At 47.3% G+C, this 24,682-nt stretch overlaps 1 protein-coding gene across 2 annotated transcripts in view; it reads left to right on the forward strand.

Annotated features, from left to right (window-relative positions):
* The window catches only part of LOC115131626 (poliovirus receptor-like), an 80,193-nt gene that overhangs the window by 9,089 nt on the left and 46,422 nt on the right, over nucleotides 1-24,682 (forward strand). For both annotated transcript variants that reach the window (XM_029663474.2, XM_029663475.2), the window contains 5 exons: nucleotides 14,831-14,940; nucleotides 15,264-15,507; nucleotides 15,845-16,144; nucleotides 16,894-17,011; nucleotides 17,603-17,751. In XM_029663474.2, the coding sequence (XP_029519334.1) occupies nucleotides 14,831-14,940; nucleotides 15,264-15,507; nucleotides 15,845-16,144; nucleotides 16,894-17,011; nucleotides 17,603-17,751 (921 nt within the window). The remainder of the gene's footprint in view (nucleotides 1-14,830; nucleotides 14,941-15,263; nucleotides 15,508-15,844; nucleotides 16,145-16,893; nucleotides 17,012-17,602; nucleotides 17,752-24,682) is intronic.

Genomic DNA, 24,682 nt, shown 5'->3' on the forward strand with positions numbered 1-24,682 from the left:
CCCTTCTGTACCCCCTGTCTTCATGTCGAAACGCTCCCCTTCCGCTTTGTCTCTCGCTCTCTCTACACCTCCCCTGTTCTCTCTCTCGCCCCCCACCTCCCCTGTTCTCTCTTTCTCTACACCTCCCCTGTTCTCTCTCGCCCCCCACCTCTCCACTTCCCTTGACTCAGTGACTGTCAGTTTACCTCTTAAACCCAGCCCTCCATCTACTGTCAGTTTACCTCTTAAACCCAGCCCTCCATCTACTGTCTGTTTACCTCTTAAACCCAGCCCTCCATGTCTTATGTTATATTGTATTCTTTAGCTCACTCTGGCACAGACTGCCTGATTATTTGCCTTTTCAAACCATTCCCCTCTTTAGGGGCGGCAGGGTAGCCTAGTGGTTAGAGTGTTGGACTAGTAACCGAAAGGTTGCAAGTTCGAATCCCCGAACTGACAAGGTACAAATCTGTCGTTCTGCCCCTGAACAGGCAGTTAACCCACTGTTCCTAGGCCGTCATTGAAAATAAGAATTTGTTCTTAACTGACTTGCCTAGTAAAATAAATAAAAATTAGCAGACATGCTAAATCTCATGCTCAATCTCTCCTTCCCCTTTGTTGAAGCCTCTCCTGCACCTCAGTAGGTAATTAGTGTTCACATAGTTGCTCCAATTCGCAGTAACACCTCTGTCTTTCTCTCTCTGTCTCTCTCTCTCTGTCTCTCTCTCTCTCTCTGTGTTTACGTACACTGTCTTTCCTTGTCCTCTCTCTGCAAATGAGAGCGGCTGGTACATCACATCCAGGTTGAAGTGCCCTACTTTCCCACACCTCCACCCCATGTTTATTTATTCAGATGTGAACGGGAGGGAAGTGAAGGAGAGCAAATGTGAGGGAGGGAATGCAATGGGCCCTTCATCAGCGCGACCATTTCTGGCATTCCATTCTTCGTTAGTGCGGTCAGCCTGCAGATAAAATGGTTAAGAGATTACAGATTAAGTTCAACGTAACGTCAACAATGAGTTAAACCTCAGTAAATGGCACACTGCCTCCGCCAAGCTCGTTGCCATTGGGGTAGTAGTGGAACAAGAGAGCCAATTTGGCGTCTCGGGGCAGACACTTTGAATGACTGTGAATGGAACAGTCACTCTATCCTGGGCCACAGTCTCAGTGCTAGTGTAGTATCGCTCAGTGGACACTCCTTCCTTCCAGAACAAATGTGGGCTAATGTGTCATCATATCGCTACGAATCTCCCGTGACACCGCTGCCATTGACCCCGACAGACACACTCGCACACAGACTGTCACTCTGGATCTTTGTCACTCTAGTCGTCTGCCAGATAAGCTGTGCCGCGGTGCCGCCTCCCATCGGCTAAGGCAGCGAATGCTGGAGAGGGTCCATGCTCCGGCACTGTTGGAATAAGCATTGTGACGGCTCCATTAGCCGTGATTGCTACAGGACTTCATTAGACAGTACCTACACTCCGGGGACACTGTAGGGGGGGGCCGTGCTGGAGTTAACAGGAACAGGAACAAGCTGGCATGCGCCTAATTAGCGATCACACCGGGAGCCCGAGCGGAGGCCTTGTTTCGCCACGCAGGCTTCCTCCTGACGAGGTGTCCATAACAGCTGACCCGGAATCAGAAGTACGGCGTTTCATACTGTGGTGTAGGTTTGGATCGGAGGATGCTCGGCTGAATTCGAAACTGTGCATAGGAAAAACAGTCGGGCAATCTGCCTCTATTTACCCACTGGGATAACGACACACAGGTGTTGATGAATAGGGAGATCTGACAGGAAGAAATCAGAGGAGAGGAAATGGAGGGAAAAGAAAGAGGTGGAGGGAGCTGCGTGAAGAACCAGAATGGGGTGAATGCTAACAGCGAGTAAGAACAGCAGGAAAGAGCGAAACGACCGCAGCAGACGAAAGGAAGGAGTCGGAGAAGGGACAGATAATGGAGGGAATTTAACTGCCTTAACAGAGGAGATGATCTGTCACTGAGACGGAGGGCGGAACAGAAGGCAGAGAGGTGGGGTGGCCTCATAAGTAATGTAATCGAAGACCGGGGGAGGGGGGAGTGCTAAGCTGACAGGGAAGGTGTCTTCGGTTCTCCTTAATGAGCTGAAGTGATGAAGGTCTGTACTCTGGGAGAGCACATCAGAGAGGGGCGAGACTGGGGTGATGATGAATGGGGAGGCCTGGCGTGGGAGATTTCCACAGAAGCCAGTGGGGAGAGTCGGAGGCTGTTTCGCATCGTCGGAACTGAGCGGCAATCTGTTCAGATGTACTGATCTGACACTGAAATGGATGGACTCAAAACGCCCTGTGAATCGACATCAGTAAATTCAAATGATGCAAGGGTTCTTCTACCGCCCTCATTGGTTAGAATTGAATTGAGCTGTGTCTGTGCCGAGCTACTGATCCAGCTGACAGTGAAATGGATAGACTCCACACACCCTGTGCATCTCTATCCGTGAGTCAGGTGACGCAAGGATTCTGTGCAGCTGCCCATTGAGTTAGGGTAGAGTGCTGAGTGGGTAGAGGAACGGCTCAGTTGTTCGGCGTGGACCTCTGTTACCAAATAAACATACCAAGATAAAACCGGGAGAATAACAAAACACCATTTTTTGCATCATGGGTATTTCCTCTGGTGAAGACCTCACCGCGGCGTGCAGCCATTTGCTCAGCTCACAGACCTTGGCCAGACTAGCATGTTAGACCACACAGAAAATGGACCCGCCTGAGTTTCCTGACCAGTTTGTTTTAGCGTTCTTTTTCTTTCTGCCCTGGTTTTTGATGAATGTGAGAAATCAGTCCCACGGTCATAGTGGTGAAACATGCTGCTACATGAAAAGGGGTCAAGTTCCATTGACTCTGTAAACTGATACCCATTTACCCCAAAAAAAGGTGGGTGAATGTGGAGAGCACTGCTTCACTGATATTTTTATATGAGGATATTTATGTTAAAATCAGACAGGGTAAAGACCTTGGTAGACCACAGTGACTGTGTACACTCACCGGCCAGTTTATTAGGTACACTCATCTAGTGCCGGGTCCGGGGAATGTATTATAGGTCGGAAACGATCCACAGGGATGTTGGCATCACGCAGTTGCTGCAGATTGGATGGCGCTACACGACCGCCTGTACCGTTGACACCAGGCAGGATGGGGCCATGGACTCATGCTGCTTACGCCAAATCCTGACTCTGCCATCAGCATGACGCAACATGGACCGGGATTTGTTGGACCAGGCAACGTTTTCCTACTCCTCAGTTGTCCAGTGTTGGTGATTGCGTGCCCACTGGAGCCGCTTCTTCTTGTTTTGTAGCTGATAGGAGTGGAACCCGGTGTGGTCTGCTGCAATAGCCTATCCGTGACAAGGACCGACGAGTTGTGCGTTCTGAGATGCCGTTCTGCACACCACTGTTGTACTGTGCCGTTATTTGTCTGTCTGTGGCCTGCCTCTTATCTAGCACGATTCTTGCCATTCTCCTTCGACCTCTCATCAACGACATGTTTTCACCCACAGGACTGCCATTGACTGGATGTTCTGTTTGGCCCATCATTCTCTGTAAACCCTAGACACTGCCGTGCGTAAAAAGCCCAGGAGGGTTGTCCGTTTCGGAGGCACTGGATCCTGCACGCCTGGCACCAACGATCATACCACACCCAGTCGTTTAGGTCACTTGTTTTGCCCATTCTAACGTTCAAGTTGAACAGTAAACAGGCCTGTCTGCCTGCTTTATATAGCAAGCCACGGCCACGTGACTCAGTCTGTAGGAGCGATTCATTTTCGTTGAACGGGGTGGTGTACCTAATAAACTGTCCGGTGGGTATATGGTTTGAGCAACCATAACCTTGTTATTCTGTTTCTGCGTGCGTCTGTCACGTTTATGATCGCTTTGCATGCCTTATCTGTGCTGTGACAGAGGCTTGGCAAGGTGTTCAAAGAAATGCAGATGGATGGATATTCTCCAGACTTGGCGGGGTATTTCCTGTTTTGTCTTTTGAGGTGGAGACTGATGTGGTGTAGAGAGAGGGGAAACACGAAAGCAAGTGACCGAGAGGAAGGACAGCCTGAAAGACTCAGTGGATGGGACTGAAGGGAGGCGGAGTGAAGAGAGACTGGGGCTTAGCAAGTGATAAGGTTTCCTGGGGAGAAGCCTGTTTGGAATTAGAATGTTCTGGAAGCATACCTACCAGCTCTCCATTCAAACCTGTTGTCTTGTACATTAAGAGTCGTTCTTCATCCTCGTACGCTAGTTTCACTGCTCGGCATATCGACACTGTCAAACTGCCCTACCTCAGATTCTGTACTCACACGTGATCATCTGTATGTGAAGGCATATCTTCGTCATTGCTGTTGAGGATAGAATAATAGCTTTGCAAATATGTTAAATTTAATATGTGATTATCCATCCTTGTATAGGCCTACATGCCTAGAGTCTGCCCCCCCCCCCATCCATCCATCCATCCATCCACCCGTGGCAGTCTGTCTGCTCTGTGATGAGCGGGCTGTCACCAGATGTGTGACTGAGAAAGAACAGCTGTTGTTCAGCTTCACAGCTGCTTCGCCTCGTCCACACTGACTCCATCACATCTCCCTGACGACCACGCGTTCCTGGAAATCAGGATCTGGGTTGGGGATCCAATTACCTTCTGTTTACGACTTGTTTACGGTTGGCTTGATTGAGTCATGAAAATATTGATATTGTTGCCGAGAGAGGGGAGGGATTTGTACAGTCTCTCGTCCAGACTAATCTCCCCCAAGGACATTTTGATATGTTTTCATTGAAGGGCACTGGTACAATATCTCGTGTGTGTGTGTGTGAGAGAGTTTAGGATTGCTATACAGATGGAACTGAGACGGAAGTTAAGACGTTTGTTGTGGCCAGAGAGTCACCAGAAACCAAAACTGAATTTGTGGACTCTTGACGCCCCACCTCATTTAGGTACATAGTGTGATCAGCTGGACTGTGACATCCAGGGACCTTGGCCACGGTGATCTAAGCAATCGTATCTGTCCTTTTATTGAGGAAGAAGTGACTGCAGCTTTATGACCTGCCAGTCGCGTCTGTTTTATTGGAGTCGAGGTGAAAAGGACACTTCCACCGTCTCGTTCACAGGTGCTCGACACGAGGAGTATATTTTAGCCCAAGGAACTGATGCTATTTAATTAGATTTCTCCTGTTATGTTTTTTTCTTCCCAACCTGACAGATTGTGCCCCCGATCCGGGAAATCCAGGGATCAGAGCATAGCCAGATATGAATGTAATCAACGGGAGAGAGAGCAACCCGGCCCCAGCCCAGGAGCCAGAGATTTTTAATTTATTTTTTTAAATCGGTGTGAATCGCCAAATAGGGCTAAAAGCAGCAAGACCCCTAATTTGAGGACTTAAATCACAAAGCCGGCATTATTTCACGACCCGCGTGTTTGTGATTTACCGGCCCAGAGTGAAAACTCCTGACACACGGCCGAGAGAAACCTCTACCAGGTTGGCTCTGACGCAACTGAACTCCTGAACAGCTGTTTTACCCTCACGACAATGTCCTTGCTGCGGTTCTAAATATCTAACGTCACCAAATCTATACCTAAGGCGCGTCGATGAAAACACTGTGCAGTGCATGTCAGGTTTGCTGTATTGGCAGAAAATGGTGTGCGGCCGTTGACTGCCGTCTGGAGTTGAAACGGAGGTCGTTTCCGTTGAGTAGTGCACTCGCTGCATGTTGCCTCCCATTCAGGGTCGTAGTGTGCCAATACAGTAGTTTCCTGGTGTTCAGCTAGCTAACCGATGGTAGCATCATCATTTCAAGCAGTTGCGGGTTGACTGGAGCAAAACAGGGAAAGTAACTTCATTAGGGCTTAGCCCAGTGCCTGGAGTGAATCAGCTGCTATTTGAATCCACATCGTTTACAAGCCGTTGATGGCCTCCCACCCACTACTATGTTGGGGAGGGGGGGAAGCAATTGCGCAATATTTGAGCTGCATTTTGTGCCCGCTTACTTAAAAGAAAACGCAACCGACGTAGGCCAACATCTGCGGTGCGGGGTATTCTGTCCTCGGTGGTTCACGCTGTTATTCCTCGCTGTTATTAGGGTGGCAGGGTAGCCTAGTGGTTAGAGTTCAAACCCCCGCGCTGACAAGGTACAAATCTGTCGTTCTGCCCCTGAACAGGCAGTTAACCCACTGTTCCTAGGCCAAATAAGAATTTGTTCTTAACTGACTTGCCTAGTTAAATAAAGGTAAAATAAAAAAATAAAAATAAGATTCCCCCCCTGATGGAGTACTACAGTTTACCGATAAGACCACTGTACAAAATCAATAACCAGGCAATTGAGCAGATGAGTCTAGAACAACCCGCAGTATGTTAATCACCCGTTTTTAATGGCTTGCTGGTTGAAATGTAACAATGCAGTATGAAATAAACCCAGTCTGAGCAGGACTAATTATTCCTCCAAGGACCTTCCTCAAACATGAACCTTTCTCAGAATCTTTTCATCTGTGTTCAGAAGAGTGATCGGTCTGTAATATATACAGTTGAAGTCGGAAGTTTACATACATTTAGGTTGGAGTCATTAAAATTCGTTTTTCAACCACTCCACAAATTTCTTGTTAACAAATTATAGTTTGGCAAGTCGGTTAGGACATCTACTTTGTGCATGACGCAAGTAATTGTTCCAATAGTTTACAAACAGATTATTTCACTTATTCACTGTATCACAATTTCAGTGGGTCAGAAGTTTACATACATAAGTTGACTGTGCCTTTAAACAGCTTGGAAAATTACAGAAAATTATGTCATGGCTTTAGAAGCTTCTGATAGGCTAATTGACATAATTTGAGTCAATTGGAGGTGTACCTTTGGATGTATTTCAAGGCCTACATTCAATCTCAGTGCCTCTTTGCTTGACATCATGGGAAAATCTAAAGAAATCAGCCAAAACCTCTGAAAAAAAATTGTAGACCTCCACAAGACTGGTTAATTCTTGGGAGCAATTTCCAAATGCCTGAAGGTACCACGTTCATCTGTACAAACACCATGGGACCACAATGCCGTCATACTGCTCAGGAAGGAGATGCGTTCTGTTTCCTAGAGATGATCGAAAAAGGGGGAGGCTTGCAATCCGAAGAACACCACCATCCCAATCGTGAAGCATGGGGGTGGCAGCATCATGTTGTGGGGCTGCTTTGCTGCAGAAGGGACTGGTGCACATCACAAAATGGATGGCATCACGAGGCAGGAAAATTGTGGATATATTGAAGCAACTTCTCAAAACAGGAAGATAAAACTTGATCGCAAATGGGTCTTCCAAATGGACAATGACCCAAAGCATACTTCCAAAATTGTGGCAAAATGGCTTAAGGACAACAAAGTCAAGGTATTGGAGTGGCCATCACAAAGCCCTGACCTCAATCCTATAGAAAATTGAGCTCCAGCTCTGTCAGGAGGAATGGGCCAAAATTCACCCAGCTTATTGTGGAAGGCTACCTGAAACATTTGACCCAAGTTAAACAATTTTTAAAGGCAATGCTACCAAATACTAATTGAGTGTATTTAAACTTCTGACCCACTGGGAACGTGATGAAAGAAATAAAAGCTGAAATAAATCATCTCTACTATAATTATTCTGACATTTCACTTTCTTACAATAAAGTGGTGATCCTAACTGACCTAAAACAGGGAATTTTTACCTGGATTAAATGTCAGGAATTGTGGAAAAACTGAGTTTAAATGTATTTGGCTAAGGTGTATGTAAACTTCCAACTTCAACTGTACTTGGGTTAAGCTGCCTATTTTCATTCTAGTGGATAAGTCTCTTGCCCTTTAACCTCTTAAGTCGACCCTCTACTTTTTTGAACATTCTGTTAAAAATCGCGCAACATTTCAGCGCCCTGCTACTCATGCCAGGAATATAGTATATGCATTTGCTTAGTCTGTGTGGATAGAAAACACTCAGACGTTTATAAAACTGGTTAAATCACTGCTGTGGCTTTACCAGAACGGCATTTACATCGAAAAGCACAGGAAAAACTGATCACTGAAAATGGGAAAATATATCCATGCGCTACTTGAACCCATTGATAAAGGTGAACCACAATTAATTGACTGAGGTTGCAGTACCTACAGCTTCCACACGGTGTCTAGAGTCATTTCCCTTCGAGTTTTTTCTTGGTCAAACACATGCAGGGCACCGTATCTCCTCAGGTCTAGGACCGGATATTTTCGTTGAGTTTCTAGCCGGACATTTTTCCAGACGGACAGCTAATGATCTTTACATCGCCTCCTGATGAATTTTATCGCTTATTAACGTTTACTAATACCTAAAGTTGCATTACAAACGTATTTCGAAGTGTTTTGTGAAAGTTTATCGTCGACTTTTTGAATTTTAAAAAATGACGTTACGTTTTGAAACTATGTTTTTTTTGTTTATCACACAGTCTACATATAACGATATCTAGGCTTTATATGGACCGATTTAATCGAAATAAAGACCCAAATAGTGTTTATGGGACATCTAGGAGTGCCAACAAAGAAGATGGTGAAAGGTAATGAATGTTTTCTATTTTATTGTGCGGTTTGTGTAACGCCGAAATGCTAATTATTTTGTTTACGTCCCCTGTGGGTCTTTTGGGGTGTTACATGCTATCAGATAATAGCTTCTCATGCTTTCGCCGAAAAGCATTTTAAAAATCTGACTTGTTGCCTGGATTCACAACGAGTGTAGCTTTAATTCGATACCCTGCATGTGTATTTTAATGAACTTTTGAGTTTTAACTAATACTATTAGCATTTAGCGTAGCGCATTTGCATTTCCAGAGCTCTAGTTGGGACGCAAGCGTCCCGAGTAGAAGCAAGAGGTTAATGTAGTTCTATGTTTCTCCTCCTGGGTGGTTTTCTTAATGTGATGATTGGCTGTAAATGGAGCCCAACCCCCACCCAACCTTCCCCTGTTCTGTTTCTCACCCTCGCAAAGCGAGTTTATTATTCCCCATATTTCTAGTTATAAGATTAAATGTAGATTCAGGAATAAATACCCTTCTAAAACGCTGACTTTAATCCCTATCCAGATAGTTATTTTCTCCGGCACGTGACAGATATACATTTCACGGCAGCCCGTAGAGCAGCATGTCGCAAACTCGGTCCCCAAGGGGTGCACGTTTTTGACCTAGAGCGACACGGCTGATTTTCAAATCATCAAAGCTTGATGAGAACCCAAAACGTGCACCCCTTGGGGTCCCCAGGACCGAGTTTGGGAAACACTGCCATAGTTGACAAACACTCGTTAAAACAACACATTTCATTTAACCTATCCAGTGTATGTGACAATACAACGTCTTTTTCTTAATTGAAAATCATGTAAAGCCAAGGTGGAATTCTGGGAAGTGTCATTTTTTGGATGGATTGTGGGATTTGGAACTCATAGTCTGGGATTTCTGGCAAAGGAACCGGTGTGGGTGCCCTGTAATTGTGGTGGTGTGGCTTTTCTTTATGGCTTTGACATGTGGTAATAGGGAATATCTGGGTTCATCCCCACCACTGGAAAAAAAAGGCATTGTCTAAACCATGTCAAATGTGCACAAAGGACTTCTCCCTTTCCATTTCTCCAGCTCCTACATATCTTTTCCCTTTCGTATTTGTTGCAAGGACGTAAGGAAGGCGTGGCGTCCATTCTTTCAACAGACCTCGATCAAAGACATTTACGTGGGCGGGGTCGGGCTTGTCGTTGACCACTCTTAATAGAGACGATCGTTGACGTGTGACAAAGTCACCTGGCGCAACGCTGTGCAACTGGACTTAATTCGCCTTAAGTGCTTTTCTCTGTCAGCTGACGTTCACCCTGCGCTGCCTCTGTTCCATTCACTCATTAACTTCCAGTGCTGTGTGCCGGCAGACAAGCGACTGACTCTAATGGCTCTCAAATGAATATTGCGGCCCCCGGTGACCGAAGCAGTGGAGTCCGTGGCAACAAGGCATCGACGAGGCTTTTATAATAATGGGGAAACTCTGCATACTCACCCAATCCACCTATACCCCCCTCTCTCTCATTTCATTCCTGCCGCACCCTCACCCTCTCCTCCTCCCCATCTGTTTAGTCCTCCTCCCCTTGGTCAGGTGCAGTGTAGATGTTGCTTGTCAATAATTTAAGAGGGAGCGCTCTCTCCTCTTAACCAGACGGATGAATTATTAACTGGGCAGAATGGAGCGCCAAGGCTGCAGGGCTGTGTTTTGGGCTTTTGTGAAGAGGAATGATCAAATAATTGTATATAGAAGTACGAAGACGTACATATCCTACGTCCACATTCATGCATGTTTGATAAGCGTGTATCTCTAGCCAAATGACTATCTCTTGTTTCCTGTCTGTATGTAGATAGGCTGTGTTTGGGGGGGTATGTTAGCAGGTTTGTGAGAGGGAGCGCTGAGGCCCACAAATACATTTATCACAGGAGGGCTGGGGAGTAGAGCTGTAGCCGTGTGGTTGGAGAGACGTTCCACAGACGTGATGCATGGCTACTGAACCACTCTGGGTCCTCTGGGAGGAGGATTCACTCCGAGTGGAACACACTGTATGCTATGCAGATCTTGCAATCGCCAGTTCTCTCTCACACACACTGAATCTTTTTCATTTTCTCTTTATATAGCTTGTGCACACACTCCATACATATCACCATCCTCCCTTTTACAAGGACAGTCGGGCGGAATAGAAAAATGAACAAGGTAGCAGAACGGCACAAAGAGAGGGGAGAAAGTGAGTCGGTGTGTACAAGCAGGAGAGGGACTTAAGAGGGAATGAACGACGTGACGGGACATTGGAGGTAAAGGGAGACGACTTGAGACCCTGGGAGATAAAAGGAAGAAACGCGGAAGGGCGGTGGATGAAGAGGGGCACACTGACATGGAGCAAAGTGGTGGAGATGAGAGAGAGCTGGGGACTGAGGGATTGGGGAATGCAGAGGAAGAGAGCGCTACTTTGACCTTGAGATGAAGAGAGAAGGGGGGGGGGGGGGTTGAACAGAAGGGAGGTAGAGCGGGAGAGAAAGGGAGAATTGGAGAGCGAGAGCTCGCCGGCAGTAGAGTTGAGAGGATCAGTCTGCTTAGTGTCTGTCCGATCGACAGGAGAGTCCGGGGGAAACAGCTGGAGGCACTCTGAGTGTGTGTCCCTCTGAGTGCGTGCGTGTCCCTCTGAGTGTGTGCGTGCGTGTCCGTGTCTATCTTTGCGAGGTGTGTCTTTGTCCCTGCACGGTGTGTGTTTGTTGAGTTTGTGCTCTGCCCCATGTTAAGGTGTGCCTTGTGTGTTTGTATAGAAGAGAGGGATACCAAGGTGAGTGGCAGAGAGTGAGGGAGACCCTAGCTGCCAGGGCCTAATCCTCTAGCGTGGCCCATTTGGCTGTGATCAGTGTACCTGCAGAGCTAATGGATTCAGATGTGTGTGTGTGTGTGTGTGTGTGGTGGGGGGGGCCGGCTCACCGGAGGTCTGCTTTAATATGGCAGAGATGGCATCACTGCACCAACGCTCATCACAGGGGTCAGTCACATAAAGGGTGGCGGGTGGGAAAAGTGCCTTTGCTTTCGACTCATTTCGTGTTCGACATATTCTGGGCTAAAGTACACAGCAGCACTCTGTCCTCTTTCCTGCTTTCTTTTTTCATCTATTTTGGTGTTTAAAAAAAAAAAAAAAACAGAGAAGAAAAATAACAGTGCCCACATGCAACTCACCCATTCTCTCAGCTCACTCTGTAGTTTCTCTGCACCTATGCCCTCCACCCTCCTCTAGTACCGCCTCTGCAGGCCTTGGCTGTCTCTCTCTCCTCATCTCCATTTCTTTCTCTCTCTCCCCTCTCTCGGTCCCCCCCCCCCCTCTTTCCCTCCCTAGATCTCTATTTCTCTCTCTCTCCCTCATTCTGTTGCTCTCTCCCTCCCTCCCTCCCTTTCTGTCTTTCTTTCCCTCGTTCTCCCTCTTTCCCTCGTTCTCCCTCCCTTTCCATCTTTCTTCTCTCTCTCTCTCCCTCTTCATTTTGGCTGCCTGACAACTCAGCCAGAACCCGTACCTGTTCTTCTGTCTCCAATCCAGCCTGAAATAACACGGCTCTTCAAGTGCTTCCAGCAGAGCGCCTCCTCCCTGAACCCTTGTTATTAATTTGTATGCCTTCCCCACTTGCCATTTTCACATCGTTCTGGCAGAAATATCGGTAATTACGCCTATGCGCTTGACTAACTATATTTTTGCTTGTTCGGGTTGTTAAATGTCAAGGGTGCTCCGCGTACAGAACCGACCAAGCCTTTTAAATGAGCCGGACTCCAGGTCGTGAAGCTTCCTCGAATAATTTCTCATTTCCACAGCTTTTTCTCTTAACCACATTTCACGTTGGCCAACATTGCCAAATACTGTACATACGAGGTGAGCGTTAGTAAAAGCCATCAGGCAGCAGGGGAGACGTACATGCGTGAAATCTGTAATTGGCCCAGTGTGGATAACACGACTGATTATGGTTGAGGTGGTAATTATTTTTTCTTTCCTGCTCACTGCTGCTTTACAAGCCGGAAGATGCATGTGACGTTGGCTCTGCATGTATTCCATAGGCTCAAGTCTGCCTGTTAAATGAGCCATGTGACAATGGGCTATCGCTCACTCCCATTTGCCTAGTGATGTTAATGATCCCTAATGATTCCTGACTAATGCAGGAATGATCAAGGAAAATTTCTGAGAAAGAATGTCTACATGAACGCAGTAGACTTGATAACAGGACTATAGAATAACACCTTTTTCGTGATATGACGGTCAATACTGCCCAGTAAGAAGCCGGGCATAATGATTTGGGGTTTCTCTGGTCTTCTACATATGTCTGTCAGCCCGTATTGAACTGAAGCACAGCTCTCCTTCGTGACAGTGCGCTCACTCAGATCTAATACCCGCTTTCTGTTGACGCTGGAAGTCATTGTTTTTCAAAGGAACTCCTGTGGTTGCCATCTCCAAACTCACACTGAAGTGCTTTTGAACGAAAGACGTAGAGAATCTTAACCTGCCTCCACTTATTCATCTTAGCTTAGCCTGCAGAAGGCACCGGTTCAAGGCGATGCCCATGCCGGGTCTTTCATACACAGCACCTCAAAGGTAGACTCGGTGAGATGACGTTGCAACAAGCGGCACCGCAGATATTGAGATGAGCGCGATGCAAGACTTTGCTCTCACACTGTCGCACAGAGTATCTGCGCACGTACGCGGCTGCACTCCACGCTGCTACAGTGTGGTAGCTACAGGACCAAAACGGCTGAGAAGTTGAGCCTCGCACTTCAACGCTCGTAGTCGTTGTCGAAATGGACCCACTGTGTTTACTTGCCTGCAACGTCATCTCGCTGGGTTGACCTTTTTTTTTGTGTATATTTTTTAAATTTAAAGATTCACAGTAGTCATACCTTGTTTATCTAAAAGGCTGATGTACAAGGAAATCAGTTTACTGGAAATCATAGAAAGCCATTAACAGGAAATGAGCTGGGTGGTAATTGTGTGAGTCAGAGGCTTCTATTTCGATACTTATAAACAATAATCTGGTGTGATGATGCAGGTATACAGTGCGTTCGGTGCATCTTGTTTCTCGTGGTCAGAGTCCTTTAGGTGCCTTTTGGCAAACTCCAAGTGGGCTGTCATGTGCCTTTTTTACTGAGGAGTGGCTTCATAAAGGCCTGATTGGTGGAGTGCTGCAGGGAAGGTTGTCCTTCTGGACGTTTCTCACATCTCCACAGAGGAACTCTGGAGCTCTGTCAGAGTGACCATCGGGTTCTTGGTCACCTCCCTAACCAAGGCCCTTCTCCCCAGATTGCTCAGTTTTGCCGAGCGGCCAGGTCTAGGAAGAGTCTTTGTGTTTCCAAACTTCAACCATTTAAGAATGATGGAGACCACTGTGTTCATGCACCTTCAATGCTGCAGAAATGTTTTGGTACACTTCCCCAGATCTGTGCCTCGACACAATCCTGTCTCGGAGCTCTACGGACAATTTGTTCGACCTCATGGCTTGGTTTTTGCTCTGACATGCACTGTCAACTTTGGCATTTTATATAGACAGGTGTGTGCCTTTCCAAATCATGTCCAATCAATTGAATTTACCACAGGTGGTCTCCAATCAAGTTGTAGAAACATCTTAAAGACGATCAATGCAAACAGGATGTAAACAGGATTTTTTTAAATGTATTTTTAATCAATTTCAGAATACGGCTGTAACGTAACAAAATGCGGAAAAAGTCAAGGGGTCTGAATACTTTGAATGCACTGTAAGTGCCAAACTGGAAATGCTGCTTCTCGTTCAGCAATGTGGCCAGTTTGGAACTTATACCTGCGACAGAGAGAGCTTTTCACCACTGTGAATAATATCCTGAAACTGGATGGTTCATGTTGATCCCAGTGATTTAAGATGTCGATGGGGAGGGGGGCGGCGGTGAGGTGCAATCCAAATAGATCCTGAGAAAGAAAGTCTCTAAATTGAGCTGATTGCTGTTTTTTTTCGGTCTAGACGAATCAGTATGACAGCCCCGGCCCCATTGTCTCCCTGCGGGAGGGGGCGGACAGGCAGGCAGGCATAGTCACACTTATGTATGCATTGCTCAATCACTCTACACTCAGTATTAGTATGAGTTGTTCCCAGCCACTCCTCACAATCACAGCACTGGCACAGTTAGATGCACACCCGCTAAGACTCAGCCACCCTATTTGCCCACCCTTGTCGAGCTGATTGGCGACATACTGTACTGATCAATCTGTACTATACACTGGTAGTGAAAGGGGAGGTGGTCCTGTAAACCAGAAAATGAGAGGCTGATAATGCTTATTTGTTTCTCTCTCTCTCTATCCATCCACAGCTGCTTCGTGTCAGCGGGTGAGGGTGGAGACTGAGGTGGAGGCGTACCCCACCGAGTCGGTCGACCTCCGCTGTCAGTTTGTCGACGGAGGAAACACCAAGCTCACACAGGTAGCCAGATCTCACTTGATGAGAGAGCCCGCCGCGCACGTCAGCCTTGGCACAGAGAAAGGCAAACATTGCCCTCCGAAATTTCCTCGAAAAGGGAGAACAGTACTGTGAAGATGTTGTCTAGAGTTTTTATTAAAATGTTGCAACAATGTTGAACACATTTCTGCATTGAAATTGTTGTCAGTGTGTCTGTTGCTCTTTCTCTCCGTATGCTATATCATTCCTCTGGATCTGTGAAATCGACTGGACATGTGGATAGACACTATGTGCATTGACTGCCATCCTGCAACCCTCTAATTCCTTGTCATTCCTCTTGGATGCAGGTGTCGTGGATATGGGAGCCCACGGAAGGCCAGCGGGACAACATTGCCGTCTTTCACCCCACATACGGCGAGAGCTTCCCCGAATCTCCCTTCTCTGGGCGTGTCCGCTTCATCCAAGGCACCTTGACAAGCCCCTCCATTACCATTACCAGCCTGAAGATGGCCGACGCCGGGCGGTACACCTGCGAGTACGCCACCTACCCCAGCGGCAATGAGCAAGGCACCACCAATCTGGTCATGCTTGGTGAGCAGCTGGTGTTTGTTTTCTGTCAGTCTGTGCCCTAATTGCACTCAGCGAAGAGAGGGCTCCGGTGCGATGACTAATGGTGTCCTCAAATGAATGCGGTGTCACGAAACGCATCAGTTCCAATGCGCCCACCTTGTTAAGCCGCCGCATCGATCGCCCCGCTCTCCATCCTCGCCAGCTGAATCGCCCCTGCCTTTCTCTTGCACTCTGTCTTCTATCCAACTCTCAGAGGGATCACACTTCCTGTATGTGCACAACAAATAAAAACTCACTCATGCATTCGCTCCCTCTCTCTCTCTCTCTCTCTCTCTCTCTCTCTCTCTCTCTCTCTCAGCTAAACCCAAGAATTCGGCATCTCCCGTTGTCGTCCAAGCCAGCACCAGCGGCGAACCAGTGGTCGTGGCCCAGTGCGAGGCTGCCGACAGCAAGCCAGCGGCCACCATCAAGTGGATGGGAGCGGTTGGTGGCACTGAAAACACCACCTCCGTAAAAGGGCCGGACGGCACGGTGACTGTGAGGAGCGAGTACCTCATAGTGCCCACGCCAGAGGACAACGGCAAGGAGGTCACCTGCATAATCAGCCAGCGCACCCAGGACAAGCCCCAGACCTTCCCCATGAAGTTGGCCGTCGAGTGTAAGCGTGAACGACTGGGTTTCGAAACCCACGGCACAAGAATGTTAACTCTCTGAGCCGAAGCCTAAGCATTACTCAAATAACTGTTTGAATAATCATCTTATTCAACCAAGTGGGTAAAAAAAAAACACTTAAAGAAAATATAGGCAGTAGGTTTCAGGTCTCAGACAAGGTTGGGTTATTCATCACACAAGCATGGTTCACAACCTGCATTTCAGAAGCACGTTAGGGCTGGTCTGTGTTTGTTTTAACCTAGTGTGAGACATCAGTCCCTAGTCATCTAGGGAGAACCTCTTCCACTCCTGCACCCCAGTAGGTAATCAGTGTTCACTTGCAGTAACCGCTCTCTCTCCGCTCTCTCCCCTCTCTTTCTCCCCTCTCTCTCTCTCCCCGCTCTCTCTCCCCGCTCTCTCTCCCCGCTCTCTCTCCCCCGCTCTCTCCCCGCTCTCTCCCCGCTCTCTCCCTGCTCTCTCTCCCCTCTCTCTCTCCCCTCTCTCTCCTCTCTCTCCCCCTCTCTCCCCTGTCTCTCTCCCCTCTCTCTCTCCCCTCTCTCTCTCTCTCTCTCTCTCTGCTCTCTCCCCTCTCTCTCTCTGCTCTTTCCCCTCTCTCTCTCTGCTCTTTCCCCTCTCTCTCCCCGCTCTCTCTCTGCTCTCTCCCCGCTCTCTCTCCCCTCTCTCTCCCCTCTCTCTCTCTCTGCTCTCTCTCCCCTCTCTCCCCTCTCTCTCTCCCTTCTCTCTCCTCTTTCTCAGATCCCCCGACTGTGTCCATAGTGGGCTATGATAACAACTGGTACATCGGCCGAACCGACGCTGTCCTGACCTGCCAGGCCACTGGCAACCCTGCCCCCACCACCGTCACTTGGACAGTGTGAGTATCCCTTCCCATAGCTGTCCCAGACCTTTTGGAGTATCCCTCTCATGACTGTCCCAGACTTACGAAGTATCCGTCTTATGACTGTCCCAGACTTTTGTAGTATCCTTCCCCATTTTGGTCTTAATTCACCCGGAGATGGAAGAGTGACTTGAGACAAAGTCTCCCCTGTCTATCCCAGACAACAGGAGGAGTCAGTCAGGCATAAACAATCAATTAACAATTCCATTCTGATCTGCTAGATTACCAATATTGCCTGTCCTCTGGGGCCCAGCAGCTTGCTTTTATCTCTTAATGGGGAACACAAGTATCTCTGCAGCAGTTAAATGGAAAAGAAAACCATATTTAATTTGTTTTTCTCCTCTTGTTGATTATTACCACATGGTCTTTGTTTCGTCTCGTGGCGCTAGACAGATGGCTGTTAGATAGATAGACTGTTGTTGCAGCCGACAGCCTGCTCCTCCAGTAGAAGTTCTGAGTTAGGAAGGGAAATATGGAACAGGAACGGGTTATATGGCTGTGGTTCTTCCAAAATTGCTTCTCTCCTCTCTTTCTCTCTCTCACTCCCCCTCTCCCTCCCACACACAGCATGTCAGGTCCTATGCCTGACACAGTGCAGATCAACGCCAACAAGCTGATCGTGCGGAAGGTGGACGAGGCTGTGAACACCACCTTCGTCTGCGAGGTGAAGAACCGGCTGGGAGTGAGCAAGCACCAGGTCACCACAGCGGTCATCGGTGAGTCAAACCCACTGAGCATGTGACAGCTGCCTCCCTACTCCTACTTAATGATACATACACACAATGATACAATCCCACCCACGAGCATATGTGCAACACAGACAAACATTTGTGGACACACACACACACACACACTGGGATCAGAGCTAAACTCCTGCAGGCTGGTCTTTTCCATCATTCACACTGTCAGAGATTAACGTTCACTCAGTTCACTCTGTCATCTGCTGGGCAGGTAACTGGGTGAAGGTTTGGCTCGTAGGGGTTCTGAGAAGGGTTATTTTATTCATGCGGGGAAATCAGTTGGTGTGAGCCAGTTTGCCGGGTATTCTTTTCTCCCCCCTAACATCCTCAGTGTAGGTCTTTCCCCCCTTCAATTAAAGAGTCCGCTCTTCCTCTGCATGCACTTTCAACAGATCTTTCCTCCTTTTCAAATGGATGTATTCAGAGAGATGCTGCGGGTTTCTCCTCTCTCTGTGCCCATGCGTTCACACATTGATCCAATTAACACGGAAGCAGCCTTCCGTTGGCGAGCTTTGACTTTGTTACATTGTGGATTCTGCCTGGTCAAAATGGGCGCCGCCTTTTTAGCTCAGTGGAACCAACGCAGTTAGAGCTTGTTCTCGCCAAAGACGACGCGAAAGCTACATTTAGAATCCGTGGGAATCCTTTTAGAGATTTTGAATTGTCTGCCTTTGAGAACAAAGGTGCTTTGTAGGCGCACACTGCTGAAACGTGTGGGAGGTGGGGTAGAAGTAAGGCTCTGGTGCTGGCAGTGTTGTCTTGTGACTACGGTATCAGGGCTGGCTGGCACTCCCACCAGCCCCACATCTTTGCAAGTACCCAGGAAAACAACCTGGTCCAACCTCCATTGACTTTGTCCTTGGCTTTGAACTCTGTTTCATCCCATGGCGGGATGAGTTTTGTGCACAGGAACACAGTTGAAACGAAGCAACTTTGAAATGAAACCACTTTGTAGCACAAACACAATCAGTTACCTTTTTTGTAAATTTTGACTCACGAATCCTGCTAAAAGCTCTCTCTGTGTTCCCTTTAACTTCTGATGGAAGCACTGAGATATTTATCTGTGGGGTGGTGGCTTTTATAACACCCCTTTAAGGTTGGGTTTGTAACGAGGGTGGAGAGCACAAAGTCCCTTCTCTGCGTTTTTAAAGAGGAGCGCTCGGTCACGTGACCCACCTCCTCCGAGTGAACACAACAACAGAGTTCTGCTGACGAAAGGAAAAAGCACCACTCTCTCGCTTGACACTTGCTCAGCGGGCACGTGTCAGAGATTGGCGCGTTTGTGTCGACAAGGCGCCAGCTGGATCTGTCCGTGTAGGGAGGGAGAGCCAGGGAAAACAATAACAGAAAAGTCCCATAGAACTCTGAGATGACTCCTGCTAAACTTTCAATGGCCTGGCAGGGTGTCGCGACCTCTTTTTCTCTCCAAGTCCCCCCCTCTCCTTAGTGGGTGGTCCAGCTGGCTCGGTGCATGGCGTTATTGTCGCTGTTCACTAGGAACGCTTCTGAAGGGATCAGAAGAACACACACACCACTTCCTCAGGCAAGCCATCCGCTGGACCCACACACAAGCCTCCGCAGGGACAGAATAATAAACGAAGCTAGACCGAGGATATCCTGGCACTGAAATGTCTGCTGACATAAACCCGGGCTAGTAGCCTACTGTATTGTAGCCTTCGTTCCGGTGACATCCTCCTCGGGGCTGGGCTGGCTGGAGGCCACTGTTCCCCTTTTAATAAATTGTCACATCTAGATTAATCCATCTCCATTGAGCAGATTTTATTTCCCGCCTCAGTTGTGGCCAAGTTAACCTCTCTGGGATCGTTCGGGACGCTAGCGGCCCACCTCGCCAACAGCCAGTGAAAGTGCAGGGTGCCAAATTCAAAATAGAAATCTCATAATTAAAATTCCTCAACAATATAAGTATTTTACAGCATTTTAAAGATACAATTCTCATTAATCCAACCACAGTGTCCGATTTCAAAAATGCTTTTCGGCGAAAGCAGAACATGTCATTATGTTAGGTCAGCAACTAGTCACAGAAAGCATTGCCATTTTCCAACCAATGAGAGGTGTCACAAAAAGCAGAAATTTAGATAAAGTTAATCACTAACCTTTGACGATCTTCATCAGATGACACTCCCAGGACTCAATGTTACACAATACATGTATGTTTTGTTTGATCAAGTTCATATTTATATCCAGAAACCTCAGTTTACATTGGCGCCATGTTCCGAAATGCCTCCAAAACATCCGGAGAAATTGCAGAGAGCCACATCAAATAACATAAATACTCATCATAAACTTTGATGAAAGATACACGTTTTACATAGAATTAAAAATAAACTTGTTCTTAATGCAACCGCTGTGTCAGATTTCAAAAAAGCTTTTACTACTAATAATAAGCATATATTAGCATCTGGGACCGAGTAGCAGGCAGTTTACTCTGGGCACCCTATTCATCCAAGCTACTCAATACCCCTGTCACCAAGAAGTTAAGGGGGTGCAGTGAGAATTGCCAGACCGTGAGGTTTCATCTCTGTGAGGGAGATAAGGAGAGAGCAGGCACATGGCCACGGTGGCTTATCAGAGGCTACCTCGTGGCACCAAGAGAGAGGCTAAGTCTGCCCCCATGGAGAACCTGGCGGGAAGGTACAAATGAACAAGTTGGAGAATATCTACCATGAACATCTGCCCATTTGCAGAGCTAGTCCAATGTGACCCAGTAACCTTGCCTGAAGACGTGTGTTACAAAGAACTAACCCCAAATCATTTGCCCCAAAGAACTAGCAAAATGTACAAACCTTGGACACCAGCCCTCCAGCTGACTGGGTTATCTTGCAGAGCTTAAAGGGATAGTGTGAGTTTTTTTTTTGCGATTCGAGGAAAAGCCCTTGTTTAACCTAACCAGAGTCAGATGAACTCATGGATGCCATTTTTATATGTCTGCGTGCAGAGGAAGTTGAAGGTAGTTTAGCTAACTAGCACAATGACTAGAAGTCTACTGGAACAGCTAGCATGCACATCAAGTTCATGTGACTCTGGGTAAGTAGAAAAAGGGCTTCGTCGCCAAAATGTTGCACTATCCCTTTTAAGCTCTGCAAGTTAACCCAGTCAGGTGGAGTGCTGAGGTCCAAGGTTGGTCAATTTTAAAGATGTATATAAAAAGTATATATATTTTACCTCCTCGCCAAAACACAATGAATGATTGAATGAAGCCTGAGGCGTGGAGCATCTGACTAAGAATCTGAGTATATATTTCTGATAGCAATGTGTGTGGTTCAGTGCATTACTTACTAGTCAGGAAGACTTTGTTTGACTTTCATTCAAATGTCAACAACCACCCTGTGCTTCCTTCTGAACTGGGGCCATGTTCTCAATCAAGTCCTCCACCAACCCTACCTCCAGTAGCAACCTGACTTTCTCAGGAGTGACCCCCTCCCCAATTCCACTCTGCCTCAGCCGTTGAAGGACGACCGAACGATACGCCTGCTTTGGCATTCTCGTGCCAGGCGTCTAAAGACCCAAGCAAAGGGCAATGATTGCCTTGCCTGTGAGCGGCTGCATTTCAATTTGAATGATAAAGTCTAATCCCGAATGCTTTGCCGTTGCCGTAACCGCTCACACGCTGCCATTTTGTGCCTTTGTCATTTTCCTCATTTTTCCTGGCTTATAAATGCAACTGCCCTGACCCAGCACAAACAAGTTCCCCTATCTGCATAGCCTCAGGCTGGAGGAGTGCAGCTCTGTAATCCTCCAGGGTCATGAAGCTACCTTTCAATTAGCCAGAGGGTTAGCTCTATGGCACAGCAGATGACTATCTGTCTCAATAATCCCCCATCATTAATCAATGGGAAGCCAATGGAAGACCGAGTGCCCTAAATCCTTCAGGACTAGTACTGGGGATTGCTTTTCCCCCTCTACCCCAGCTTTGGGGCCTCTTCACTCTGTTCTGAGAGAATGAAGTTGAAACCACACACTTATTTCCCTTCCTTCCTTCCTTCCTCTCGCTCTCTCGCTCTCTCGCTCTCTAGCTTCCCCATGAATGACTCACGGAAACACAGAATACCTCATTTTGAGGCAGATTGCTACATTGCTATTAAACTGTGTCTGTTTGTTGATCTCTATCAACAGCCAAGGTCTGGATTCAATCATCGCAGCAGATTTGTCCAACTTAAAATGGGTCTCAAAATAAATGTGCCTGTGTATAGTGCAGTCTTAGCACAGTAGTCACAGAGCTGATTGAGAATCAGTCCTTTATCTAAAAATAGAGACGTTCATGTTATGAATTTATTGAGTCTTAAGACAAGCAGATGCTAACGTTTACATTATGTATGCGCTGTGGAATTGGTGTCTAAATAAGCCTGGTGGGGGGCTCCCGAGTGGCACAGCAGTCTAAGGCACTGCATCTCAGTGCTAGAGGCGTCACTCCAGACACCCTGGTTCGATTTCCAGGCTGTATCACAACCGGCAGTGATTGGGGGTCCCATAGGGCGGCTCACAATTGGCCAAGCGGTGTCCGGTTTTGGCCAGTGTAGTCCGTCATTGTAAATAAGAATTTGTTCTTAACTGACTTGCCTAGTTAAATAAATGTTCAAATTAAATGTAAAAAAATAAGCTTTAAGCTAAACCAATCAGATGTGTTTAGACGGTAACCCCATAATATTTGACGGACTGCTGAAGGTTTATATTATCCAGTATGCAGAGTATACACATTAACAGGGTGTTTTAGCCTTTTGCGGTGCGTTTACATCTAGCCACATACCACCAGGCACGGTGAGAATCAATACCCGATCCAGATTCACCCATCTCTGCTCACAGCATCTCTTTTGTTTTTACGATGCAGTCATTTCTTTTCAGTAACTCCTAGCAGAGGCTCATTTCCTCCGAGCTGACGTTGTGGTGGTGTGTCTGAGTGGGAGGGGCCCTCTCGGAGCTACACTAGTTCACCCTTCCCTTGTTGTGTGTATCGACACATCCTAAAAGCAGCCAGCAAGTCCATTTAAGAGGACTTGCCAACTGGGTGAATACAGTCTTACTGCTGCATAGAGACTGCAGCTGGTAAGAAGACGTGGTGGATGAGGAAGCAGAGTGACTAAGGGGGGATGTCACCGAGGGGGGGGGATACCTCCTAGCGTTCCTCACCTCTGTAGGGGGGCGAGGGAGCAGCTCAATTAAATTCAGAGAAGAGACAGCTGTGTGTGTGTGTGTGGTGTGAGAAAGAGAATTAAAGAGACAACACAGTGTGTGTGTGAGCGAGGCAGAGACTGCTGTGTGTGTGTGAGTGAGGCAGAGACGTGTGTGTGTGTGTGTGAGAGAGAATTAAAGAGACAACACAGTGTGTGTGTGTGAGCGAGGCAGAGACTGCTGTGTGTGTGTGTGAGCGAGGCAGAGACGTATGTGAGAGAATTAAAGAGACAACTGTGTGTGTGTGAGAATGTACTACTGAAAGGACACGTAAAGGTTCCAGATGAAACGAGGGTGAGGTAGTGGCTGTCATTGAGTAAGGCATCTTTTCTCTGCTTTAGTTTCAGCACATCTGCCTGGCGTTCTCAGAAATAAATCATTTAGAAACTCAATATCCGAAGAGAGACCGGGGATTAAATTGGCTGTGGACTAAAATGGAGGAGTAAAAAATACATTTTGCGTGTGAGAGACTTTGTGTCCGCTCCCGTATGGCTGAAAAGAAAGCGAGGGAATTGGAGTGATTGAGGAAATGCCTGGCGCGCTTCCGAGTCGTCTCCTTGAATGTGAAATGATTGAGATTGTCATGGAAACACAGGAGACTTTCAGGGAAAGGGAGAATTTGGGGTTGATGGGACAGGAGATTTGAGGTGAATGTGCATGCAGAGGTTGGGAAGGCGCTCTGACCCCCCACACTATATACAGTTCTATACATATGGGTACTTTACCTGTACCGTACAGCTAGAACCTGAAATCGTACTCATCATTATTTTCAATATCATCCCATATCCATGTTATTTTCCCTGCCTCTTTCCTTTTTCGGAGAATCTCTTTCCTGTTTGCCAATTTGTGATTCTCCGAAACAGGAAAAGATTGTTCAGGTGGTATCTGCTGTTGTGCTCCTCTTCCCCTAATCTCTCTGTCGCGACAGTAATATAGGCGGTGATATAAGCTCGATGTGATCATTTTGACCCCTTTCTGGTTGATTTAATCCTGACTCCCAACTACCCCTGTCCTATTTCTCCCTGTGCCATGGCTTTGACGCTTTCGCCTCCCCATACCCAGAATTAGATATAGACATCAAGGCCAAGCATCTCCTAAGCCCTCTGTCTTGGCAGGGCATTCCAAGCTGCCCTGTATGAGGTCGGAGTTTGGAATGGATCAAACTGCAGGTGGGCTTCAGCCTCTTATAGCGTTATGTGGCTCTGAGTTGACTTCCTCCATTGGACTGGTTCCTGGTTTACAGTGGGGGAGCGCTCATAGCCTGGGGTTAAACTAACTGACCCATTTGGTGCTGGGGGGGCAGCAGTATGTTGATGTATTTCATCATGCATGACCACAGTGCCAGTCATTACCACTTCTGTACTCCCTTTTCACTTCCCTATCTCTGTCCCTGTCCCTCTCTCTTGTCTCTGCGTTGTTGTGCCTGATGTACGCCTCGGTCAAAATCTCAGACCCGGGATTCGTCACATCGTGTGTCACAAAATGTGTTCCTCATTTTTTTTTTGTTTCTCTACCGAAACAAGAGTTGGACCGGCTCAAACTTGGCTCACACCAACCGTAGGACCGTAGAAATGGGCAACGGGGGGCTGCAAAAAAACTGCAGCTAAAGGGGAGGAATCAATCCCAGTCAAATCGCTACAACACTGATCGAGACACCACCACCTCACTGACCGCATCTCACCAGGAGAGCACCAGAACAACAGTACTACTCCTACGGAAA

This window comes from Oncorhynchus nerka, linkage group LG7 (genome assembly GCF_034236695.1).
Source record: "Oncorhynchus nerka isolate Pitt River linkage group LG7, Oner_Uvic_2.0, whole genome shotgun sequence".
In the NCBI taxonomy this organism is placed as follows: domain Eukaryota; kingdom Metazoa; phylum Chordata; class Actinopteri; order Salmoniformes; family Salmonidae; genus Oncorhynchus; species Oncorhynchus nerka.